Source organism: Bos indicus x Bos taurus, chromosome 18 (genome assembly GCF_003369695.1).
Source record: "Bos indicus x Bos taurus breed Angus x Brahman F1 hybrid chromosome 18, Bos_hybrid_MaternalHap_v2.0, whole genome shotgun sequence".
NCBI lineage: Eukaryota > Metazoa > Chordata > Mammalia > Artiodactyla > Bovidae > Bos > Bos indicus x Bos taurus.
The window spans coordinates 4,859,577-4,881,753 of record NC_040093.1 but is presented as its reverse complement, the minus strand read 5'-3'; the positions used below and the strand labels follow the sequence as shown (position 1 = coordinate 4,881,753).

The following is a 22,177-nucleotide window of genomic DNA, read 5'->3' as shown; positions in this document are numbered from 1 at the left end:
ATTCCTCAATATGTTTTCATCTTCTCCATCACAAGCAGATAAAAATCTTAGAACTTTGTGATCCAGCAATTCTACCTCTGAGAATATACCTGAAAGAATTGAGAGCATACCCTGGAAGAGACATTTGTAAACTCCTGTTGCAGCATTATTCACAATAACGAAAACATGAAAGCAAGCCAAATGCCCATTGACCAAGAAATGGATAAGCCAAATGTGGTATACACCCACAAGAGAATATTCTTCAGTGTTAAAAAGAAAGGGAATTCTAACACATGCTATGACAGAGAATAACCTAGTGGATATTCTACTAAGTGATATAAACCTGATAGGAAAGGACACGTGTTACATCATTCCACCTAAACGAGGTACCTAGGGTGGTCAGACTCAGAAAAAGAAAGTAGAATGGTGAATGTCAGGAACTGGGAAAGAAGAAGGGGGAATTGTTGATGGGTACAGAGTTGAAGTTTTGCCAGATGAAAAAAGTCCTGGAGTCTGCATGCACAAAATTTGAAGGTATTTAACACAGCTGAACTGGAAACCTAAAGATGGCTATAATGATCAATTTTATGTTATGGGTATTTTACCACACCCACACACACACAAACCTCTCAGAACCTCCCCCTGAGGGTAACCACAGAGGAGTCAGGGCTGATAGCAACACTGCAGATGCTCCCCGCCCGCCCAGCCCCATCTCCACCCCAACAACCCAGGGATGAGGACCGTCTTCTGTGCTCAGGACTCCCCACTTCAGTTCTTGGAGATGTCTCAGCTCCAGCCCCGCACGGCTTACCCTCAGCCTCCCTGACTGACCCAGTGCTCCAGGCTCTGCTCCAAGGATCCAGTAAGTCTCGGGTTACCCTCTTCTGTAGGAGACTGGGTGCTGAGTTCATGTCCTCCCAAAGAGACCTCTGCAATCCCAGGGTGCAGGGGGTCAGCCTGGCTCCAGCCTGAGGGTAGAGAGACCCATTTCCTAGATGAAAGTGTCTGCACTGTGTGTGTGTGCGTGCATGTGTGTATGTGTGTAAGGAAAGGTAGGGGGGATGGATCAGTGCTCTGAGGCTCTAAGACAATTTTTACTCATGTTCAAATAATATTCGAGATTAATTATGCAAAGAGTTGGATATGAATGAGCGACTAGGCACACTACACAACCACAACCCTTGTATAGGGCTTATGATGTGGACCACTGATTTCAGTCTCCTGCATACTGCTGGCCCTTTGAATCTATGGGTTTTTGTTCTGTTGACTTTGGGGCAACTGTAAGGGACTTGGACATCCACAGATTTTGGTAAATGTGGAGATGAAGGCATGGTGACATATTCAGTCATTTTGGGGTTTGCTGCACCCGGTAACTGTGTGAAGCTGGTTGTTATTTATCATGGGCAGCAATTTTTTAAATGATGGTAAAATACATATAGTGTAAATTTGGCCAACTTAATACGTATGGAGTTGAATAATGTTAAGTATATCTACATTTTTATGTAGCCAATCTCTAAAACATTTGAAAACGGTGCCTTCATTTAACAATAACTTCCTAATTTGCCTTCACCCCAGGCCCTGGCCAACCACTATTCTGCATTTGTCTCCATGGCTTTAACTCCTCCTTTGATTTCACAGAAATGAAATCATACATTATTTGTATATTGGTGAATGGCTTATGTCGCTTAGCATAATGTCCTCAAGGGTCCTCCATGTTGTTGCATGAGTCAGCAATTCCTGCCTTTTAAAGGCTGAATAATATTCCACTGTATACATAGACCACAATTGTGTTTATCCATTCCTTCATGGATGAACATTTGGGTTGCTTCCAACTTTTATCTACTGTGAATAATGCTGCTGTAAACATGAGTGTGCAAATATCTTTTTGAGACTCTATTTTCCATTTTTTTGTGCATGTACACCCAGATATGGAATTACTGAATCACATGGTAAATCCATCGTTAGTGTTTTGAGGAACTATCGTACTTTATCCATAGCAACTGCACCATTTTGCATTCCTACTAACACTTCCCAAGGGCTCACCAGTGGCATTTGACAAAGAAGAAAACAGAGGTCCAGAGAAGTAAATGACTTGTGCAGAGGTACAGTGGTGGCGGGGAAGCCAAGATTCTAATCCTAGTTCCCTGGATTTTTGAATACTTGCTCTCAACCAAAATGTTACATTGGACTTTTGAATACCCTTAGGCAGAGACCCCCCCTCACAATAACTGGTGGTCACTGGGTCAGCCTAGTCCTACAGAGCAGTGTAGTGAGGAGACATTTCAAACCCCAAAGGAGCAGCAAAACAGAGTCCTGTCATTTCTGATTCAGAATGAAGGTTAGTCCCCACTTCCCTCTAGGCACTTGGGAGTTGTAGGGAAAGAGCAAATTAGCCAAGATGGCGCAGTCAGTCTCTCTCACCCCAAGCCCTCTCGCTCTTGCCCCATGTTTTGTAAATAATGATTATGTAACAGCCGAGATTACTTATAGCACTGCACATGCCTGTCACAAGGTACTCGATTGGCCACCAGTGGCTTTTGTTCTGTAAGTATATAGATAAGCTCCCCCTGGAAAGCCCTGGAGGTGGGGTTGTGTTATGGCTGTGTTATGTCCACATTAGGGCTATGTTACATGATGTTATGGCTGCTGCATCAGCCAGGAGAGAATAAACACGTCTGCAGTTCCACCGGCTCCTTGAGTCTTCTTCCAGCTTTCCTGCTCCTGCCTTGCTTACTCTGGGTTCAGCAAAGAGTGTGCACAGTGAGATACAGTGAGACAACTGGTGCTGTGAGCAGGTTCAGCAAGACAGGAGGCCAGTGTGGTTTGATGCTTTAACTGAGCTGGGCTACACCTCCTACAAATTCCGTCTCCTTCTGCACAGACTCAGAGTTCTAATTTCTTTTCACACTGCAGGCAGTGAGGTATAAATCTGCCAGGTTTCAGCATCCTTGACAAAGCAATGTATGGAGTCTGAGATCTCGGATTACTCAGAGAGTCATGGCACACTTATAAAGGAAGGGAGGGGAAAATTATAATAATAATAACACATTTTCCCCAGTTCTGTAGAAGAAAAGAGGATAATGAGTGGTGCAAAGCTTGTGCAAAGTCACACAAGCTAATACAGAGCAGAGCTGGATTTGAACCAGCTGATCTGGTTGATTTCAATTCAGAAACAAGCATTCTTATCCAATTGTGCCAGTGTACATTGAGCATGCTAAGTCACTTCAGTCATGTCCGACTCTGCAACCCCACGGACTGTAGCCCTCCAGTCTCCCCGGTCCAATTCTCTGTGTGTGCATGTGTGTTAATCACTCACTCGTGTCCAACTCTTTGTGACCCCTTGGACAGTACCTCTCCAGGCTCTTCTGTCAATGGGATTCTCCAGGTAAGAATACTGGAGTGGGTTTCCATTCCCTCCTCCAGGGGATCTTCCCAACCCAGGGGTTGAGCCCAGGTCTCCTGCATTACAGGCAGATTCTTGACCATCTGAGCCACCAGAGGAACCCACTCTGTCCATTAAACTTATACCAATTAAGCATCTACTGTGTACCTGGCACTGTGTTAGAGGCTTTTGCTTCTGTAGGGGTGGAAAACTTTTCTCTCTAGGTTTCTTGGCTGGTGTAAATAACTAAGTTGACATAAGACAGATTAATACATTTACAGGAGCCCCTCAAAAGACTCTTGAGACTCAGGCATTTAAGGCTTATACACTCCCCTGGGCTAAGGAGAAGCGGGTAGGGATCTGGGGCTTCAAGGAGGAGGAAGACAACCCACAGGAGGATGGGAAGAGCAAGTGCCTGATGAACAAATGTTTGCTCCTCCAGGCAGGTATGTTTTCCTGAAATTAGAAGTTCTCTCCGGTGATAGCTCTCTTCCTGGCATAGGCAGTACAATCTACATTATTTTGAGCAGTTAAGGGAGAGGCAAGGAGCTTCTCCTGAGTCTGCTGGGTCTTAATCATCTTTAGCTTAATACAGCCCACATGTCAAAAGAACACATTTAGGGGAGATAAAACCACTCCCCCTCAGTTCTATTCAAGCAACCCTTCCAGTAACTTTGAAACATATTAAATGCCTGATTTATGTTTGGAAAACCAAAGCACAGAGATGAGAACTTGCCCATTCTGTCCTTATACCACCTACCCCTCATCACTCCATTGCTCCGTGGAACTGGACTCCCAGGGCCAAGGAAGGATGGACATTCTTGACGGCTTTGTATGTTGTTTTTCTCAGCAGATCTTAACCTCTTCAACTCCGTCTAGGATACTGCGTCAGTATGTTCGCCAGTTTCGTCAGGGGCTGGTCCGCAAGTGGCCACTGGAGCCCCGGGAGGAGTCTGAGAGTCGCAGAGCTCCTCCGAGCATCCTCGACCTGGTGATCGTGGGTGTGTGCAGAACTCTGGGGGCTGGCATGTACGTCCTGATTGGTGTCATAACCCTGCTCGTCGCTGGACCAGCGATCGTCATCTGCTTTTTGGTGGTTGCCCTGTCTTCTGTGTTGTCTGCACTCTGCTATGCCGAATTTTGGTCCTATGTACCACGCTCCGGTTCTGTGTATCTTTACAGTGTCATCGCCATGGGAAAACCATGCGCCTTCATCATTGGCTGGAACATCTTACTGTATTTAGTGGCTGGTGAGATGATGGGAAGGGGGATGATGTGGGGCTTAAGATCAGGAAACTAGGAGGGTAACTGGGATCTTCACTCGTTCATAAACACTTTGTTATGCAGCTTGTAGAAGGAAGCTCCAGAAAGCCCCACAGCTTCACTGTACTGAGCTAGCCTGCTTTCTTTAAACATGGGCCGAGAACCCAGAGGAAAGGGCACTGTCGGGGGTGGGTGAGAGGGAGGCAGTTCCCACAGTCTCCTCCCCTCACCGTATGGAAGTCTCTGCTCAGCTGTTGCCTTCATGGGATTTTCCTTTACCACTTGATTTAAAATGTCAGTCCTCATCTCTCAGCCCTCCTGGTCCCACTTCCAAGAAAAGTGTTCTTTTCTTGCATAACTTTGATCTTTTCCTAACATTAAATAGTTGACCTATTTTTGCATCATCTATTCTTCTCTCCCCAATCCCATGAAAAGAAACTATTTGAGGATGAGTATTTTGTCTGTTTCCGCCCTAAGTACATCCCAGGGTGCATTGTAGGGGTTTAATTATTGTCCATTAATCTCCCTTCTGCCACTGCAGCTGCTTCCTGTGTGACCAGGGCTTGGAGTTACGCCTTTGACAGCCTCATTGGGAACCACATCTCTAAGGCGTTAGAGAGAACTTTCTCTCCACACATGCCCTCTTTCCTGGCCTCATACCCAGACTTCATTGCCCTGGGCCTGGTGCTGCTGATGACTGGTGAGAAGGGGTCAGACATAGGATGGGAAGAGTGGGGTTTGGAGGGGGAACTGGTGTTGGAAAGTTGTGGGGTGGCAGAAGGTAAAATTAGGACTGGAAAGAAGGACCAGAGTTATGAGTAAGGGCGGCAAGGCACACAGACCATTGCTTTCCCACCCTGGCACCCTTGACACTTGGTGATGCTTCATCTTTTGGTCTTGAGGGCTGTCCTGAACTTCACACTGTAGGGTTTTGTTTTTGTTTTATAAATCATAGTTGAATGTTGAGTTGCATCCCCAGCCTTACTCCCTAGATACTGGTGCTAAATTGTGATCATCAGAATGTCTCCAGACATTGTCAAACATCTCTTGAGTGACAAAATCACCCCAGCTCAGAATCATTTATTTAGAATGACAAAGTTCTTCCTCTGTGTTGAGACCAGATTTTTTTTTTAATTTAGAGGCTATTCTCATAGCATAAAACTGATTTATTGTCTTTCAGTTTTATTGAGATATAATTGACCTACAACATTGTCTATGTTTAAGGTGTACAGAGTGATGATTTGACAGACGTGTGTTGTGAGGTGACTGGTACAGTAAGAAATTAGCCATCTTAAAGTGCTTGTGTCTGCATGGGTGCTCAGTCATTTCAGTTATGTGCGACTCCTGGTGACCCCATGGACTGTAGCCCATCAGGTTCCTCTGTCCATGGGCTTCTCCAGGCAAGAATACTGGAGTGGGTTGTCATGCCCTCCTCCAGGGGATCTTCCTGATCCAGGAATTGAACATGCATCTTCTTCTTCTGTATTTCGGGCAGGCTTTTTACTGCTGAGTCACCAGGGAAGACCCTTAAAGTGTAGAGTCCAGAGGGACTTAGTCCCTTCACAGTGTGACGACCATCATCTCCATCTAGTTCCAAACATGTTCATCTCCCCAAAAGGAAACCCTGTACCCACCAAACGGTCATTATCCACCCATCCACCACACCCCCACCACCCTCAAGCCCTGGCAACCACTGGCCTGCTTTCTGTGTCTATGGGTTTAATTACCTTGGATGTCTCATATTCCATCTTTCCCACAGGACTACTGGTTCTGGGAGCTCGTGTGACAACCCTGATTATCAAAGTGTCCACAGGCTTGAACCTTTTTATTCCAATCTTCATGATCCTCTCTGGCTTCATTAAGGGAGACCTGCACAACTGGCAGCTCACAGAACAGGACTACAGATCAAACACATCTGGATCCAGCAGCACCTTTAGGTCAGGAGGGTCCTCTGGGTAATACATGGGTGGTGTTGGTGCAGAGCTGGGAACACGGTGGGGACTAAAGATATCTGGGCTGGTGGATACAGGTGATGGGGGTCCTGGAGCCCAGGACTTGTGATATGAAGGGAGGAGCCCAGTAGAGATGGCTTAACACACCTCATGCACGTTCTTCCTCTTTCCTTCTTTTACCATAGGTTGGGCCCTCTGGGTTCTGGAGGGTTTGTGCCCTTTGGCTTGAAGGGATTGTCCAAGGAGCAGCTATACTTTTCACCTTCTATTTTGGTGTTCATGGCATTGTCACTGACGGTAACATGGTCACTGTGTGTCCCATCAGGGGTGTGGGCACTGGTTGGGCTGCCCCTGGGCATAGGGGTTGGTAAAAGGTAAGACCCTGATACTGGGAAAGATTGAGGACATAGGAGAAGGGGACCACAGAGGATGAGATGGTTGGATGACTTCACCGACTCAATGGACATGAGTTTGAGGAAACTCAGGGAGCTAGTGAAGGACAGGGAAGCCTGGCACGCTGCAGTCCATGAGGCTGCAAAGAGTCGTACATGACTGAGTAACTAAACAACAAAAGCCTGCTTTCGGACTTGCGAGAGGAAAGGGGATTTTCTGCTTTCATTCCAGTATCTTTCCTGACCCAGTACTTGCTCCTGTCCTGCAGGGAAGGAAGCCCCAAATCCTCAGCGTTCCATCTCCTTGAGCTTGGTGGTCTCCATCTTCATCGGCTGCCTGGCGTACTCTGGGGTCTCCGCGGCGCTCACCCTCATGGTGCCCTACTACCTGATATACCCCTACAGCCCCTTGCCGCAGGCTTTTCTCCAGGTCGGATGGGACCCGGCTGGATATGTCATGGCTGTTGTCTTACTGTGTACTGTTTTATACAGGTGAGCGTCCTGGTTTTCTCCCCATCTACTGTCAGATGCTCAGGTACCCCAGCCCCTGGGATTGAGAGACAAAATGAAGGATACCATGTAGACAGGAGCCATGTAGACTGGGAACCGAGGGCGCCCTGGTCTCTCCTGCTTCTGCACACCCTCTCACATTTTCTATCTTCTCTTCCAGCTTCCTATGTGCCATGTTCTTCATGTTTCAGTTGACCTGCACAATGGCAGCTGACGGGCTCCTTTTCCGAGCTCTTGCCCAGATCCACACCCATACTGGCACCCCCATCATGGCCATCTTGGCTTCTGGAACTCTTACAGGTGAATAAAGGAAACCTTTTCTTTACTTTTTTAAAAAAATAATTCTATGTATTTATTTTTAATGATTGATGATTGCTTTACAAAATTGATTTGATATCTGTCATACATCAACATGAACCAGCCATAAGTATATCTATGAACCTTCCCTCCTGAGTCTCCCTCCCACCTCTCACCCCTCTAGGTTATTACAGAGCCCCGTTTTGAGCTCCCTGAGTCATACAGAAAATTTCCATTGGCTGTCAAATTTGCATACATTAGTGTATATGCTTCCATGCTACCCTCCATTCATTTCACCCTCTCCTTCTCTCCTGCCCTTGTCCGTCAGTCTGTTTTCCATGTCTGCATCTCCATGGCTGCCCTGTGAATAGGTTCATCAGTACCATCTTTCTCGAGTCCATATATATGCATTAATATATGATGTTTGTTCTTCTCTTTATAACTTACTTCACTCTGAATAATAGGCTCTAGGTTCATCCTCCTCATTAGAACTGACTCAAATGTGTTCCTTTTTATGACTGAATAGTATTCCACTGTATATGTATATTCCACAGCTTCTTTATCCATTCATCCATCAATGGATCATTCTTTGACCAATTTCTTTAACATGAATGTTTCAAGGGAATTTTCACTCCCTCCCCTAACCCTCATTTTAGGGCTCATGGCATCACTCCTCAGGATCCTCGATCTGGTGAAACTCATGTCAGCCGGGATCCTGCCTGCTTACACTCTTGTGGCTGTTTTCATACTTGTCCTCAGGTGAGACCCACTAACCTTGGCTGAGAGCCTTGGACTCTTGGGGTTGATGGGAAGGTGATCCTCTTCTGCCTTCTTGCTGCCTTCTATATGTCTCACTAGGCTTAAGGCAAGAAAGAGGTAGATTATACTGTCTGATGTTAGGGTAGGGCCTGCTGTGAATACTGCCCTGATATCTCTCCTTCAGGTACCAACCAGACCAGATTTTAAGCAAGAGGGAGGAAACAGAGGAGGGAAATGAGATTTCTGGTCATGAAGCAAGTCTTTCAGAACCTGTACCTGAAGCAGGACCCTTAGTGATTCTAAAGAGTCTGTGGTTCCCTACCAGCACCACCCCCACCCAGATATCTGGGCAGATTGTCTATGGATGTGCCTCTCTGCTTGGTGAGCAGTGGGATTTCTCTTTGGTCATATTCTGAAATTGACAAGATAGGTTGGGATTCTGTGTCTTTGGCAGTTGAGAAGGGGTCTTGGAGATACAATGGCCCTTCCTGAGGTGGGCAGCCTGGGGAGGGGTGTGACCCAAGGTCCTGACATCTTTGTCTTCTGGGTCCAGCCTGTTCTCCTCCTCCTTGACCCTTGCAGTTCTCCTGCTGAGCATCCTGAGCCTGATTTTGGCCCAGTGGCCCACACGTGTGTTCTCTGGAGACCCTGTGCTCACAACAGTGGCTGTGCTGCTGCTGCTGCTCATCACTGGGGTGACAGTCATCATCTGGAGGCAGCCCCAGGACCCCAGTCCTCTTACATTCAGGGTAGGTGGCCTTTTGTGTCCAAAGTGTCCACCTTGAGTGAATGAAGCCTGGGTGATTGAGCTTTAAACTTCTTTGTTGGACCTGGAAATAAAGAGAGTTGCTAAAACCAATGAACCCTTCCTGGATCCACACTCGCTGCTTTACAGACCCAGTCTGGGCAGGCACTGAACACACAGCCTGAATAAGCCTGGAGTCTTCCCACACCATGGGGCAGGTCTCCCTTTCAGACGTCTGGGCTGTGTTCAGGAATGAACTGACTCTGCCCACAGGTTCCTGCTCTGCCTGTCCTCCCACTGGTGAGCATCTTTGTGAACATTTACTTTATGATGCAGATAACTTCTGGGACCTGGATCTTATTTGGCATCTGGATGGCGATTGGTAAGAGGCTTTTTAGGGTGAAGAGTCTTCTTGAGTGACCGAATCCAATCCTCTTCCTAGAAGCCCTCCCCAAAACTGTCAGATGCCATAACAGGAAGCCTACTGGGCATTTGTTGGTGAAGAGAGCACTTACTTTTCCTATTCATTGTCTCATTTTCCTACTAGGATCTGTCATATACTTAGGATATGAGATCCAACACAGACTGGCAAGGAACAAACATGAACAGCCACCAGCCTCCACCCTCCAGACTCTGGATTAAAACATCCCCAGTGCTGAATCTGCCTAACTCAAGGAAATTGATGCTGTGTGGAATCCCTCCAAACCCTGGAGGTATCTTCTGGTTTAAGGGGCACTTTGAGCCTCTGTGGAGTGTGAACATGGGATGCATTTATAGCTCTGTATTTATTGCCAGTGGATGTTGTATACTTTTAAAGCAAACTTTTAAAAGCATAATAGACATACTTAAAAGTGCATGCTTCCTAAGTGTGCAGCAAAATGAATTTTCACAACAAAATTACCACAGGGTAGCCAGTAACCAGAGGAAGAAATAAAATATTAACCAGACATGTGAGAAACAACTTCTTGTGCCTCTTTCCAGCAGGAACACAGAGACTGCCATTTAGGAAGGAAACACAGGTAACTAAGTATTTTGTCAAGATTTACAGTTTAAACATTAGGACACAAACAAACTGGAAGTAAACGTGCAAATAGTCACACAAGGAAGTCAGGGTAGCTGTATTACTATCCAAGTAGACTCTGAGAAAAAGAGAAATAATATAGATAAAGTGGATTATTTCACCATAAAATGAGAAATGATTATATTTTTATTTTCTCCAAGCTTTACTGAGGCAGTGTGCTGCTGCTGCTGCTAAGTCGCTTCAGTTGTGTCCGACTCTGTGCGACCCCATAAGACGGCAGCCTACCAGGCTCCCCGTCCCTGGGATTCTCCAGGCAAGAACACTGGAGTGGGTTGCCATTTCCTTCTCCAATGTATGAAAGTGAAAAGTGAAAGTGAAGTCGCTCAGTCGTGTCCGACTCTTAGCGACCCGTTAGCTTTCTATCTCAGACTCAGAGTAACACAGTTGAGCTGATGAAGAAAACTTCTTAATTAAAAACAACAACCAAACCAAAACTCCTGCATTGGGGAGTGGGGAAATGGAGTCATAGGTAATTGCTGGTTGATAAATGGTTACTGATGGGTGTAACTAAAAGGTAAGAAGTTAAAAGAATAACTAAAAGATAATTTTTAGTGTAAGAAAAGTTAGTAACTTTTAGTGTAATGGAAAAAAAGAGTGCAACCAAACTGTAACTAAAAGGTAAGAAGTTATCTTGGAGAGACAAGACAAAAAGATGTTGCTACAGAACAAAATGCTCAAAATCAAGATTATGGATGTTCAAGAATCTGGTAAGAATGAAATAGAGGATTGTTTGTGGGAATGAACAACTGAAGTAGAGTGAAGGGAGGATGGATGTCAAGAAACCAAATACAAGTTATTAGATGAACCTATGAATAAATGGAGGAAGATGAATAGAATTTGGAAAATCACTACCTTTCAAGTGAAAGCCTGAATGAATTACAGGCTTAAGATGTAATTAACGGAGACTGAATCTTTTGGGTAAAACTTTGATAGAACAGGTTGACACCACCTGGTTATCATTCTTCCTTACTGACGTGGAATAACCTTATTGACTCTCACATTATACCCAATGTGCTGTAAGAGGCAATACACAACACTGCCCATAAAGTAGTCCTGAAGAAAATTTGAATCAGAATTAATCACGTCTTTAGATCAACTATGAGCTCATAGCAGACATAGGGATAGATTCACATTTCAACTGAAAACTTCATCAGCCAGGGACTTCTCTGGAGACTGTGGGTAGGGATGGTAGGGAGAGGGGATGATGAACAGACAGGTTCCATCCCTGGTCGGGTAACCCACATGCCAAAGGAAGTTCAGTTCTGTTCAGTCGCTCAGTCGTGTCCGACTCTTTGTGACCCCATGAACTGCAGCATGCCAGGCCTCCCTGTCCATCATCAACTCCCGGAGTTCACCCAAACTCACGTCCATCGAGTTAGTGATGCCATCCAGCCATCTCATCCTCGTCGTCCCCTTCTCCTCCTGCCCCCAATTCCTCCCCACATCAGAGTCTTTTCCAGTGAACTCTTTCCAGTGAAGTCTTTTCCAGTCAACTCTTCACACAAGGTGGCCGAAGTATTGGAGTTTCAGCTTCAGCATCAGTCCTCCCAAAGAACACCCAGGACTGATCTCCTTCAGAATGGACTGGTTGGATCTCCTTGCAGTCCAAGGGACTCTCAAGAGTCTTCTCCAACACCACAGTTCAAAAGCATCAATTCTTCGGCGCTCAGCCTTCTTCACAGTCCAACTCTCTCATCCATACATGACCACTGGAAAAACCGTAGCCTTAACTAGATGGACCTTTATTGGCAAAGTAATGTTGCCGGGAGCAGGAGCTCCGCCCGTGGCAAAGGTCATGAGGAAGGAGGCTTGGTATACGCAAAGGTGGGATCGAGCCTCAGGAGTCCCCCTGGAAATTCTCGAGCATCTACCCCCAAAACCAGAGTCTGCCTACTTTCTGCTTTGTGCTCTCACCTACACCTCTGACTTTACGGGGGGCTGTCCCCCACTACCTCTCTCTGAAAAAAAGAGTTAACTTACAGCTCCAGTTAATAAAGTTCCTGGGTGTAATAGTACAAACTCCTTTGGAAGTCCTCTAGCCTGCCTGAATAGGTTTTTCTGGCCACATGTGATTGCTCAGAGCCTCCCAGCTGTGAGAGGCATGAGATGTTCTAAACTGTCTGAATACAGATTCCTTTGAGCAGTTAAAAGATTGATTAGAAATTGTATTGGTGAAGGGTTTTTCACTGGTTGGGCCAATGTTTGCTGCTAAGTCTCCATATCCCTTACCTGCTGTGTCCCTGGCAGTGTATTGATCAGTATAATTGGTGTAAGTAGTAGCTTTAATGTTTGTAACCTTGGACCCTTGAGTTAATTCTTTTTCTTGTTATAGCCCACCACACCTTTGCCCTATAGGAATGCAACTTTATCTAATGCTTTTGGAGGGTGGCGCTTGACTAATCACTTTTAGAGAAAAATAAGTTTTCTGAAGAAAGGGTCTTAAAATGTTAACAGGCCTCTGGGCCAGAAGATGATGCAAATCACCTAAACTTTTGCATATGATAAGTTTGCAGGAAGAAAGCCTGGCTTACTGCATGACTCTACCCCTTCCCCCATTATCCTCTATGCATAACTTAAGATATAAAAACTACTTTGGAAAATAAAGTGTGGGCCTTGTTCACGGAAACTTGGTCTCCCCATGTCGTTCTTTCTCTCACCTTCTGGCTGAATTATTCAGCCTCTTTTCTCCACTGAATTTCCTCACTGAGCTCTCCTTATTTAACCACTCTTTATATCCTTAATTAACGTTTAATTAAGCAATTGTTTCCTGATCCTCACCGACGCCGTCCTGGCTTCGAATTCCCTGGATCCACCGGGGCTGGACCCTGGCATAATGTCTCTGCTTTTGAATATGCTATCTAGGTTGGTCATAACTTTCCTTCCAAGAGTAAACGTCTTTTAATTTCATGGCTGTAATCACCATCTGCAGTGATTTTGGAGCCCCCCCAAAATAAAGTCAGCCAGTGTTTTCACTGTTTCCCCATCTATTTCCCATGAAATGATGGGACCAGATGCCATAACCTTTGTTTTCTGAATATTGAGCTTTAAGCCAACTTTCTCACTCTCCTCTTTCACTTTCGTCAAGAGGCTTTTTAGTTCCTCTTCACTTTCTGCCATAAGGATGGTGTCATCTGCATATCTGAGGTTATTGATATTTCTCCCGGCAATCTTGATTCCAGCTTGTGCTTCTTCCAGCCCAGCATTTCTCATGATGTACTCTGCATATAAGTTAAATAAACAGGGTGACAATATACAGCCTTGATGAACTCCTTTTCATATTTGGAACCAGTCTGTTGTTCCATGTCCAGTTCTAACTGTTGCTTCCTGACCTGCATACAGATTTCTCAAGAGGCAGGTCAGGTGGTCTGGTATTCCCATCTCTTGAAGAATTTTCTACAGTTTATTGTGATCCACACAGTCAAAGGCTTTGTCATAGTCAATAAAGCAGAAGTATATGCTTTTCTGGAACTATCTTGCTTTTTCCATGATCCAGTGGATGTCGCCAATTTGATCTCTGGTTCCTCTGCCTTTTCTAAAACCAGCTTGAACATCTGGAAGTTCACAGTTCACGTATTGCTGAAGCCTGGCTTGAAGAATTTTGAGCATTACTTTACTAGTGTGTGAGATGAGTGCAATTGTGCGGTAGTTTAGCATTCTTTGGGATTCGAATGAAAACTGACCTTTTCCAGGCCTGAGGCCACTGCTGAGTTTTCCAAATTTGCTGGCATATTGAGTGCAACACTTTCACAGCATCATCTTTCAGGATTTGAAATAGCTCAACTGGAATTCCATCACCTCCACTAGCTTTGTTCATAGTGATGCTTTCTAAGGCCCACTTGACTTCACATTCCAGGATGTCTGGCTCTAGGTGAGTGATCACACCATCATGATTATCTTGGTCATGAAGATCTTTTTTGTACAATAAAAAAATAAAGAAGTTAGTGTAAGAGTCAACTACTACATTTAAGTCCTGTTTTGATGGTCTGTGTCCAGGGTCTTATCTTAGGGGTTACTTGATAGATTTCAGAATCTAGTCAACCCTTCACCAATACCCCACACCACTCCCTTCACCACTCCACTTCCCGCTCCCTGGTTTTCCTTCCTGAAGACTGGAGCTCCTTACCTCTTACATCCCGTTTCCCTCCTTGCCTGTGTGCTCAGCAAACAGAACTCCTTGAAGAAGAAGACAAGGAGGACACCTTCCCATTTACCCTCTTCCACCCCTTTGTGCAAGGCTGAACACAAGTGCGATGCTTATTCAATGCTGTGCTGCTTGAATTAATATCAGATGTTAAATTCCTCTCCTCCTGGTTGGGGTCCAGCTGGGCTTGGGGTCCCCCTACACTGGAGTGTCTCAGGTCATGTGCAGACTGTGGGGAGTTGAGAAGTGTAAGAGGACTGGGAGGGAGCAGGGTCTGAGTGGGACCCCCAGTTTCACAGCCCCTACTTTGCAGGGTCCTTGGTGATCAAAAATTTAAGCAGCCAAAGAAATAATCAATAAACAATCTGTAATGGGAATAGGGAAACATTTTGTTTGAGCTAAATTGAGGATTATACTCTAGAGACAAATGCTCAGATAACTCTGAGGAACTGCTTTCTTGAAGCACCTTTTTCAATACTGTCTTATACCTTGTCTGACCAAAGAACAAACACCACGCATGACAAGGTGCTCTCCTTCAAGGTTTTAAGAGACAAACTAGTGCACAGACAGTGAGACGACAGGACCCTTGTGTCTAGGAAGGGAACTTTACCTTCCAGGGCATGGACCTGTAAGAAGACAGTTGCTCATCCTTATCTTCAAAATAGACTTTCTTGTTTTTTAAATTAATTTAATTATTTTAATTGGAGGCTAATTACTTTACGGTATTGTAGTGGTTTTTGCCAAACATTGACATGAATCAGCCTCGGACGCAAATGTGTTCCCCATCCAGAAGCCCCCTCCCGCCTCCCTCCCCATCCCATCCCCCAGGGTCATCCCAGTGCACCAGCCCTGAACACCCTGTCTCATTCATCAAACCTGGACTGGTGATCCACTTCACATATGATAATATACACGTTTCAATGCTATTCTTTCAAATCATCCCACCCTCACTTTCTCCCACAGAGTCCAAACGACTGTTCTTTACATCTGTGTCTCTTTTGCTGTCTTGCATATAGGGTCATCGTTACCATCTTCCTAAATTCCATATATATGTGTTAGTATACTATATTGGTGTTTTTCTTTCTGACTTACTTCACTCTGTATAATAGGCTCCAATTTCATCCACCTCATTAGAACTAATTCAAATGCACTCTTTTAATGGCCAAGTAATATTCCATTATGTATATGTACCATAGCTTTCACATCCATTCATCTGCCGATGGACATCTAGCTTGCTTCCATGTCCTGGCTATTATAAACAATGCTGCAATGAATTGGGGTACACGTGTCTCTTTCAATTCTGGTTTCCGTGGTGTGTATGCCCAGCAGTGGGACTGCTGGTTCGTATCGCAGTTTTATTTCCAGTGTTTTAAGTAATCTCCACACTGTTCTCCATAGTGGCTGTACTAGTTTGCATTCCCACCAACAGTGTAATAGGATTCCCTTTTCTCTGAACCCTCTCTAGCATTTCCTGTTTGTAGACTTTTTGATAGCAGCCATTCAGGCCGGTGTGAGATGGTACCTCACTGTGGTTTTGATTTGCATTTCTCTGATAATGAGTGATGTTGAGCATCTTTTCTTGTGTTTGTTATCCATCTGTATGTCTTCTTTGGAGAAATGTGTGTTTAGTTCTTTGACCCATTTTTTGATTGGGTCGTTTATTTTTCTGGAATTGAGCTGCATGTATATTTTTGAGGTTTATTCTTTGTCAGTTACTTTGTTTGCTATTCTTTTCTCCCATTCTGAAGGCTGTCTTTTCACCTTGCTTATGGTTTCCTTCGTTGTGCAAAAGCTTTTCAGTTTAATTAGGTCCCCTTTGTTTATTTTTGCTTTTATTTCCATTACTCTGGGAGGTGAGTCATAGAGGATCCTGCTGTGATTTATGTCAGAGAGTGTTTTGCCTATGTTTTCCTCTAGGAGCTTTATAGTTTCTTGTCTTACGTTTAGATCTTTAATCCATTTTGAGTTTATTTTTGTGTATGGTGTTAGAAAGTGTTCTAATTTCATTCTTTTACAAGTGGTTAATCAGTTTTCCCAGCACCACTTGTTAAAGAGATCGTCTTTTCTCCATTGTATATTCTTGCCTCCTTTGTTAAAGATAAGGTGTCCATAGGTGTGTCGACTTATTTCTGGGCTTTCTATTTTGTTCCATTGATTTATATTTCTGTCTTTGTGCCAGTACCATACTGTCTTGATGACTGTAGCTTTGTAGTATAGTCTGAAGTCAGGCAGGTCAATTCCTCCTGTTCCATTCTTCTTTCACAAGATTGCTTTGGCTATTCGAAGTTTTTTTGTATTTCCATACAAATTGTGAAATCATTTGTTCTAGGTCTCTGAAAAACACCATTGGTAGCTTGATAGGGATTGCATTGAATGTGTAGATTGCTTTGGGTAGTATACTCATTTTCAGTATATTGATTCTTCCAATCCACGAACATGGTATATTTCTCCATCTATTTGTGTCCTCTTTGATTTCTTTCATCAGTGCTTTATAGTTTTCTATATATAGGTCTTTTCTTTCTTTAGGTAGACTTATTCCTAAGTATTTTATTCTTTTCGTTGCAATGGTGAATGGAATTGTTCCCTTAATTTCTCTTTCTGTTTTCTCATTGTTAGTGTATAGGAATACAAGGGATTTCTGTGTGTTAATTTTATATCCTGCAACTTTACTATAGTCATTGATTAGCTCTAGTAATTTTCTGGTGGAGTCTTTAGGGTTTTCTATGTAGAGGATCATGTCATCTGCAAACAGTGAGAGTTTTACTTCTTCTTTTCCAATCTGGATTCCTTTTATTTCTTTTTCTTCTCTGATTGCTGTGGCTAAAACTTCCAAAACTATGTTGAATAGTAGTGGTGAGAATGGGCACTTGTCTTGTTCCTGACTCTTGGGGAAATGCTTTCAATTTTTTCCCCCATTGAGGATAATGTTTGCTGTGGGTTTATAATATATGGCTTTTATTATGTTGAGGTATGTTCCTTCTACTCCTGCTTTCTGGAGGATTCTTATCATAAATGGGTGTTGAAATTTATCAAAGGCTTTCTCTATATCTATTGAGATAATCATATGGTTTTTATCTTTTAATTTGTTAACTTGGTGTATCACATTGATTGATTTGTGGATATTAAAGAATACTTGCATCCTTGGGATAAAGCCCACTTGGTCATGATGTATGATCTTTTTAATATGTTGTTGGATTCTGTTTGCTGAATTTCGTTAAGGATTTTTGCATCGATGTTCATCAGTGATATTGGGCTGTAGTTTTCTTTTTTTGTGGCATCTTTGCCTGGTTTTGATATTAGGGTGATGGTGGCCTGTTAGAATGAGTTTGGGAGTTTACCTTCCTCTTCAATTTTCTGGAAGAGTTTGAGTAGGATAAGTTTTAGCTCTTCTTTAAATTTTTGGTATAATTCAGCTGTGAAGCCATCTGGTCCTAGGCTTTTGTTTGCTGGAAGATTTCTGATTACAGTTTCGATTTCTGTGCTGATGGGTCTGTTAAGATTTTCTATTTCTTCCTGGTTCAGTTTTGGAAAGTTATACTTTTCTAAGAATTTCCCCATTTCTTCCAAGCTGTCCGTTTTATTGGCATATAGTTGCTGATAGTAGTCTCTTATGATCTTTCGTATTTCTGTGTTGTCTGCTGTGATTTCTCCATTTTCATTTCTAATTGTGTTGATTTGATTCCTCTCCCTTTGTTTCTTGATGAATATGGCTAATGGTTTGTCTATTTTATTTATCTTCTCAAAGAAGCAGCTTTTAGCTGTGTTGATTTTGGCTATGATCTCCTTTGTTTCTTTTTCATTTCTTTCTGCCCTAATTTTTAAGATTTCTTTCCTTCTACTAACCCTGGTGTTCTTCGTTCCTTCCTTTTCTAGTTGCTTTAGGTGTAGAGCTAGGTTATTTATTTGACTTTTCTCTTGTTTCCTGAGGTAAGCTTGTATTGTTATGAACATTCTCCTTAGCACTAAGTTCCATAGGTTTTGGGTTGTTGTGTTTTCATTATCATTCTTTTCTATGCATATTTTGATTTATTTTTTTTATTTCTTCTGTGATTTGTTGGTTCTTCAGAAGCATGTTGTTTAGCCTCCATATGTTTGTATTTTTAACAGTTTTGTTTTTTCCTGTTGTCTTACTGCATTGTGAACAGAAAAAATGCTTGGAATGATTTCATTTTTTTTGAATTTACCAAGGCTATATTTATGGCCCAGGATGTGATCTATCCTTGAGAAGGTTCCGTGTGCACTTGAGAAAAGGATGAAATTCATTGTTTTGTGGTGAAATGTCCTATAGATATAAATTAGGTCTAATTGGTCCATTGTATCATTTAAAGTATGTGTTTCCTTGCTAATTTTCTGTTCAATTGATCTATCCATAGGTGTGAGTGGGATATTAAAGTCTCCCACTATTATTGTATTACTGTTAATTTTCCCTTTCCTACTTGTTAGCATTTGCCTTACATATTGCGGTGCTGCTATGTTGGATGTATGTACCTTTTTAATTGTTATATCTTCTTCTTGGATTGACCCTTTGATCATTATGTAATGTCCTTCTTTGACTCTTTTCACAGCCTTTGTTTTAAAGTCTATTTTATTTGATATGAGTATTGCTACTCCTGCTTTTTTCTTTTTTTGGTCTCCATTTGTGTGAAATATCTTTTTCCAGCCATTCACTTTCTGTGTGCATGTGTCCCTTGTTCTGAGGTGGGTCTCTTGTAGACAGCAGATATAGGGGTCCTGTTTTTGTATTCATTCAGCCAGTCTTTGTCTTTTGGTTGGAGGCATTCAACACATTTACATTTAAGGTAATTATTGGTAAGTATGATCCTGTTGTCATTTGCTTTGTTGTTTTGGGTTCTAGTTTATACACCCTTTTTGTGTTTCCTGTCTAGAGAAGATCCTTTAGCATTTGTTGAAGAGCTGATTTGCTGGTGCTGAATTTCTCAGCTTTTGCTTGTCTGTTAAGCTTTTGATTTCTCCTTCATATTTGAGGAGATCCTTGCTGGATAGTCATATGGGTTGTATGTTTTTCTCTTTCATCAGTTTAAGTATGTCCTGCCATTCCTTTCTGGCCTGAAGAGTTTCTATTGAAAGATCAGCTGTTATCCTTATGGGAATCCCCTTGTGTGTTATTTGTTGTTTTTCCCTTTCTGCTTTTAATATTTCGAAAAGTTTTCTTTACCTCAAGGTTAAAGCAGATGTGCTTTGAGGGTCTGATAGGCTGTCTTTGTTTACACAAAGTTCAGGCTGAACCACAGACAAGCCAAACTGACTTCCCCATATCTCAGTATGTGAACATTTTCTCCATCACAGAATATAAAATATCTTAGAAACATATGATCCTGCAATTCTACCTCCGAGGATAAGCCCAGAAGAGTTGAAATCACATTTGGGGAGAGACGTGTACACTCGTGTTCACAGCACCATTATTCACAGTAACTAAGACATGAAAGCAACCCAAGTGCTTATTGACCAAAGCATGGTTAAGCCAATGTGGTAGGTACCAATAACACAGTATCAGTTCAGTTTAGTCGCTCAGTCATGTCCGATTCTGTGACCCCATGAATTGCAGCACGCCAGGCCTCCCTGTCCATCACCAACTCCCGGAGTTCACTCAGACTCACGTCCTTCGAGTCAGTGATGCCATCCAGCCATCTCATCCTCTGTCGTCCCCTTCCCCTCCTGCCCCCAATCCCTCCCAGCATCAGAGTCTTTTCCAATGAGTCAACTCTTCGCATGAGGTGGCCAAACTACTGGAGTTTCAGCTTTAGCATCATTCCTTCCAAAGAAACCCCAGGGCTGATCTCCAGAATGGACTGGTTGGATCTCCTTGCAGTCCAAGGGACTCTCAAGAGTCTTCTCCAATACCACAGTTCAAAAGCATCAATTCTTCGGCGCTTAGCCTTCTTCTCATTCCAATTCTCACATCCATACATGACCACAGGAAAAACCATAGCCTTGACTAGACGGACCTTTGTTGGCAAAATAATGTCTCTGCTTTTGAATATGCTATCTAGGTTGGTCATAACTTTCCTTCCAATGAGTAAGCGTCTTTTAATTTCATGGCTGCAGTCACCATCCGTAGTGATTTTGGAGCAAAAAAAAAAAAAAAAGTCTGACACTGTTTCCACTGTTTCCCCATCTATTTCCAATGAAGCGATGGGACCAGATGCCATGATCTTTGTTTTCTGAATGTACAGCTTTAAGCCAACTTTTTCACTCACCACTTTCACTTTCATCAAGAGGCGTTTTCGTTCCTCTTCACTTTCTGCCATAAGGATGGTGTCATCTGCATATCTGAGGTTACTGATATTTCTCCCGGCAATCTTGATTCCAGCTTGTGTTTCTTCCAGTCCAGCGTTTCTCATGATGTATTCTGCATAGAAGTTAAAGTTAAGCAGGGTGACAATATACAGCCTTGATGTACTCGTTTTCCTATTTGGAACCAGTCTGTTGTTCCATGTCCAGTTCTAACTGTTGCTTCCTGACCTGCATACAGATTTCTCAAGAGGCAGGTCAGGTGGTCTGGTACTCCCATCTCTTTCAGTATTTCCCACAGTTTATTGTGATGCACAAAGTCAAAGGCTTTGGCATAGTCAATAAAGCAGAAATAGATGCTTTTCTGAAACTCTCTTGCTTTTTCCATGATCCAGCAGATGTCGCCAATTTGATCTCTGGTTCCTCTGCCTTTTCTAAAACCAGCTTGAACATCAGGAAGTTCATGGTTCACATATTGCTGAAGCCTGGCTTGGAGAATTTTGAGCATTACTTTACTATCGTGTGAGATGAGTGCAATTGTGCGGTAGTTTGAGCATTCTTTGGCATTGCCTTTCTTTGGGATTGGAATGAAAACTGACCTTTTCCAGTCCTGTGGCCACTGCTGAGTTTTCCAAATTTGCTGGCATATTGAGTACAGCACTTTCACAGCATCATCTTTCAGGATTTGAAATAGCTCAACTGGAATTCCATCACCTCCACTAGCTTTGTTCATAGTGATGCTTTCTAAGGCCCACTGGACTTCACATTCCAGGATGTCTGGCTCTAGGTCAGTGATCACACCATCATGATTATCTGGGTCGTGAAGATCTTTTTTGTATACTTCTTCTGTTTATTCTTGCCACCTCTTCTTGATATCTTTTGCTTCTCGTAGGTCCATATCATTTCTGTCCTTTATCGAGCCCATGTTTGCATGAAATGTTCCCTTGGTATCTCTAATTTTCTTGAACAAACCTCTAGTCTTTCCCATTCTGTTGTTTTCTTCTATTTCTTTGCATTGGTGGCTGAGGAAGGCTTTCTTATCTCTTCTTGCTATTCTTTGGAACTCTGCATTCAGATGTTTATATCTTTCCTTTTCTCCTTTGCTTTTCACTTCTCTTCTTTTCACAGCTACTTGTAAGGCCTCCCCAGACAGCCATTTTGCTTTTTTGCATTTTTTTCCATTGGGATGTTCTTGATCCCTGTCTCCTGTACAATGTCACGAACCTCATTCCATAGTTCATCAGGCACTCTATCAGATCTAGGTCCATAAGTCTATTTCTCACTTCCACTGTATACTCATAAGGGATTTGATTTAGATCATACCTGAATGGTCTAGTGCTTTTTCCTACTTTCTTCAATTTCAGTCTGAATTTGGTAATAAGGAGTTCATGATCTGAGCCAGTCAGCTCCTGGTCTTTTTTTTG

At 43.1% G+C, this 22,177-nt stretch overlaps 2 protein-coding genes across 4 annotated transcripts; both read left to right on the top strand.

Annotated features, from left to right (window-relative positions):
- The first annotated feature begins 667 nt into the window (after positions 1-667).
- On the top strand, positions 668-7,329 carry LOC113876043 (cationic amino acid transporter 3-like). 3 transcript variants are annotated; one of them, XM_027514853.1, is made up of 6 exons: positions 669-841; positions 4,212-4,611; positions 5,166-5,324; positions 6,384-6,561; positions 6,762-6,873; positions 7,238-7,329. In XM_027514853.1, exons 2-6 carry the CDS (start codon positions 4,389-4,391, stop codon positions 7,274-7,276), a joined length of 711 nt encoding a protein of 236 aa, XP_027370654.1. In that variant the 5' UTR covers positions 669-841; positions 4,212-4,388; the 3' UTR covers positions 7,277-7,329. The 3 variants fall into 3 exon arrangements, with proteins under 3 accessions (XP_027370653.1, XP_027370651.1, XP_027370654.1); XM_027514852.1 differs by lacking the exon at positions 7,238-7,329 and having other exon boundaries at positions 668-841; positions 4,215-4,611; positions 6,762-7,026; XM_027514850.1 differs by lacking the exon at positions 7,238-7,329 and having other exon boundaries at positions 668-841; positions 6,762-7,026.
- LOC113876042 (cationic amino acid transporter 3-like) lies at positions 7,324-10,526 on the top strand. The gene is made up of 7 exons (XM_027514849.1): positions 7,324-7,460; positions 7,639-7,778; positions 8,432-8,534; positions 8,719-8,915; positions 9,117-9,283; positions 9,553-9,661; positions 9,827-10,526. Exons 1-7 carry the CDS (start codon positions 7,342-7,344, stop codon positions 9,919-9,921), a joined length of 930 nt encoding a protein of 309 aa, XP_027370650.1. The 5' UTR covers positions 7,324-7,341; the 3' UTR covers positions 9,922-10,526.
- The last annotated feature ends 11,651 nt before the right edge of the window (positions 10,527-22,177 follow it).

Coding starts and splice junctions, on each gene's coding strand:
- LOC113876043 (XM_027514852.1), top strand. CDS start 4,389: ATGTACGTCCTGATTGGTGTCATAACCCTGCTCGTCGCTGGACCAGCG. Junction 5,325..6,383: donor CCTGGTGCTGCTGATGACTG/GTGAGAAGGGGT, acceptor TCTTTCCCACAG/GACTACTGGTTCTGGGAGCT. Junction 6,562..6,761: donor GGATCCAGCAGCACCTTTAG/GTCAGGAGGGTC, acceptor CTTTTACCATAG/GTTGGGCCCTCTGGGTTCTG.
- LOC113876042 (XM_027514849.1), top strand. CDS start 7,342: ATGGTGCCCTACTACCTGATATACCCCTACAGCCCCTTGCCGCAGGCT. Junction 7,779..8,431: donor GGCTTCTGGAACTCTTACAG/GTGAATAAAGGA, acceptor CCCTCATTTTAG/GGCTCATGGCATCACTCCTC. Junction 8,535..8,718: donor GTTTTCATACTTGTCCTCAG/GTGAGACCCACT, acceptor TCTCTCCTTCAG/GTACCAACCAGACCAGATTT.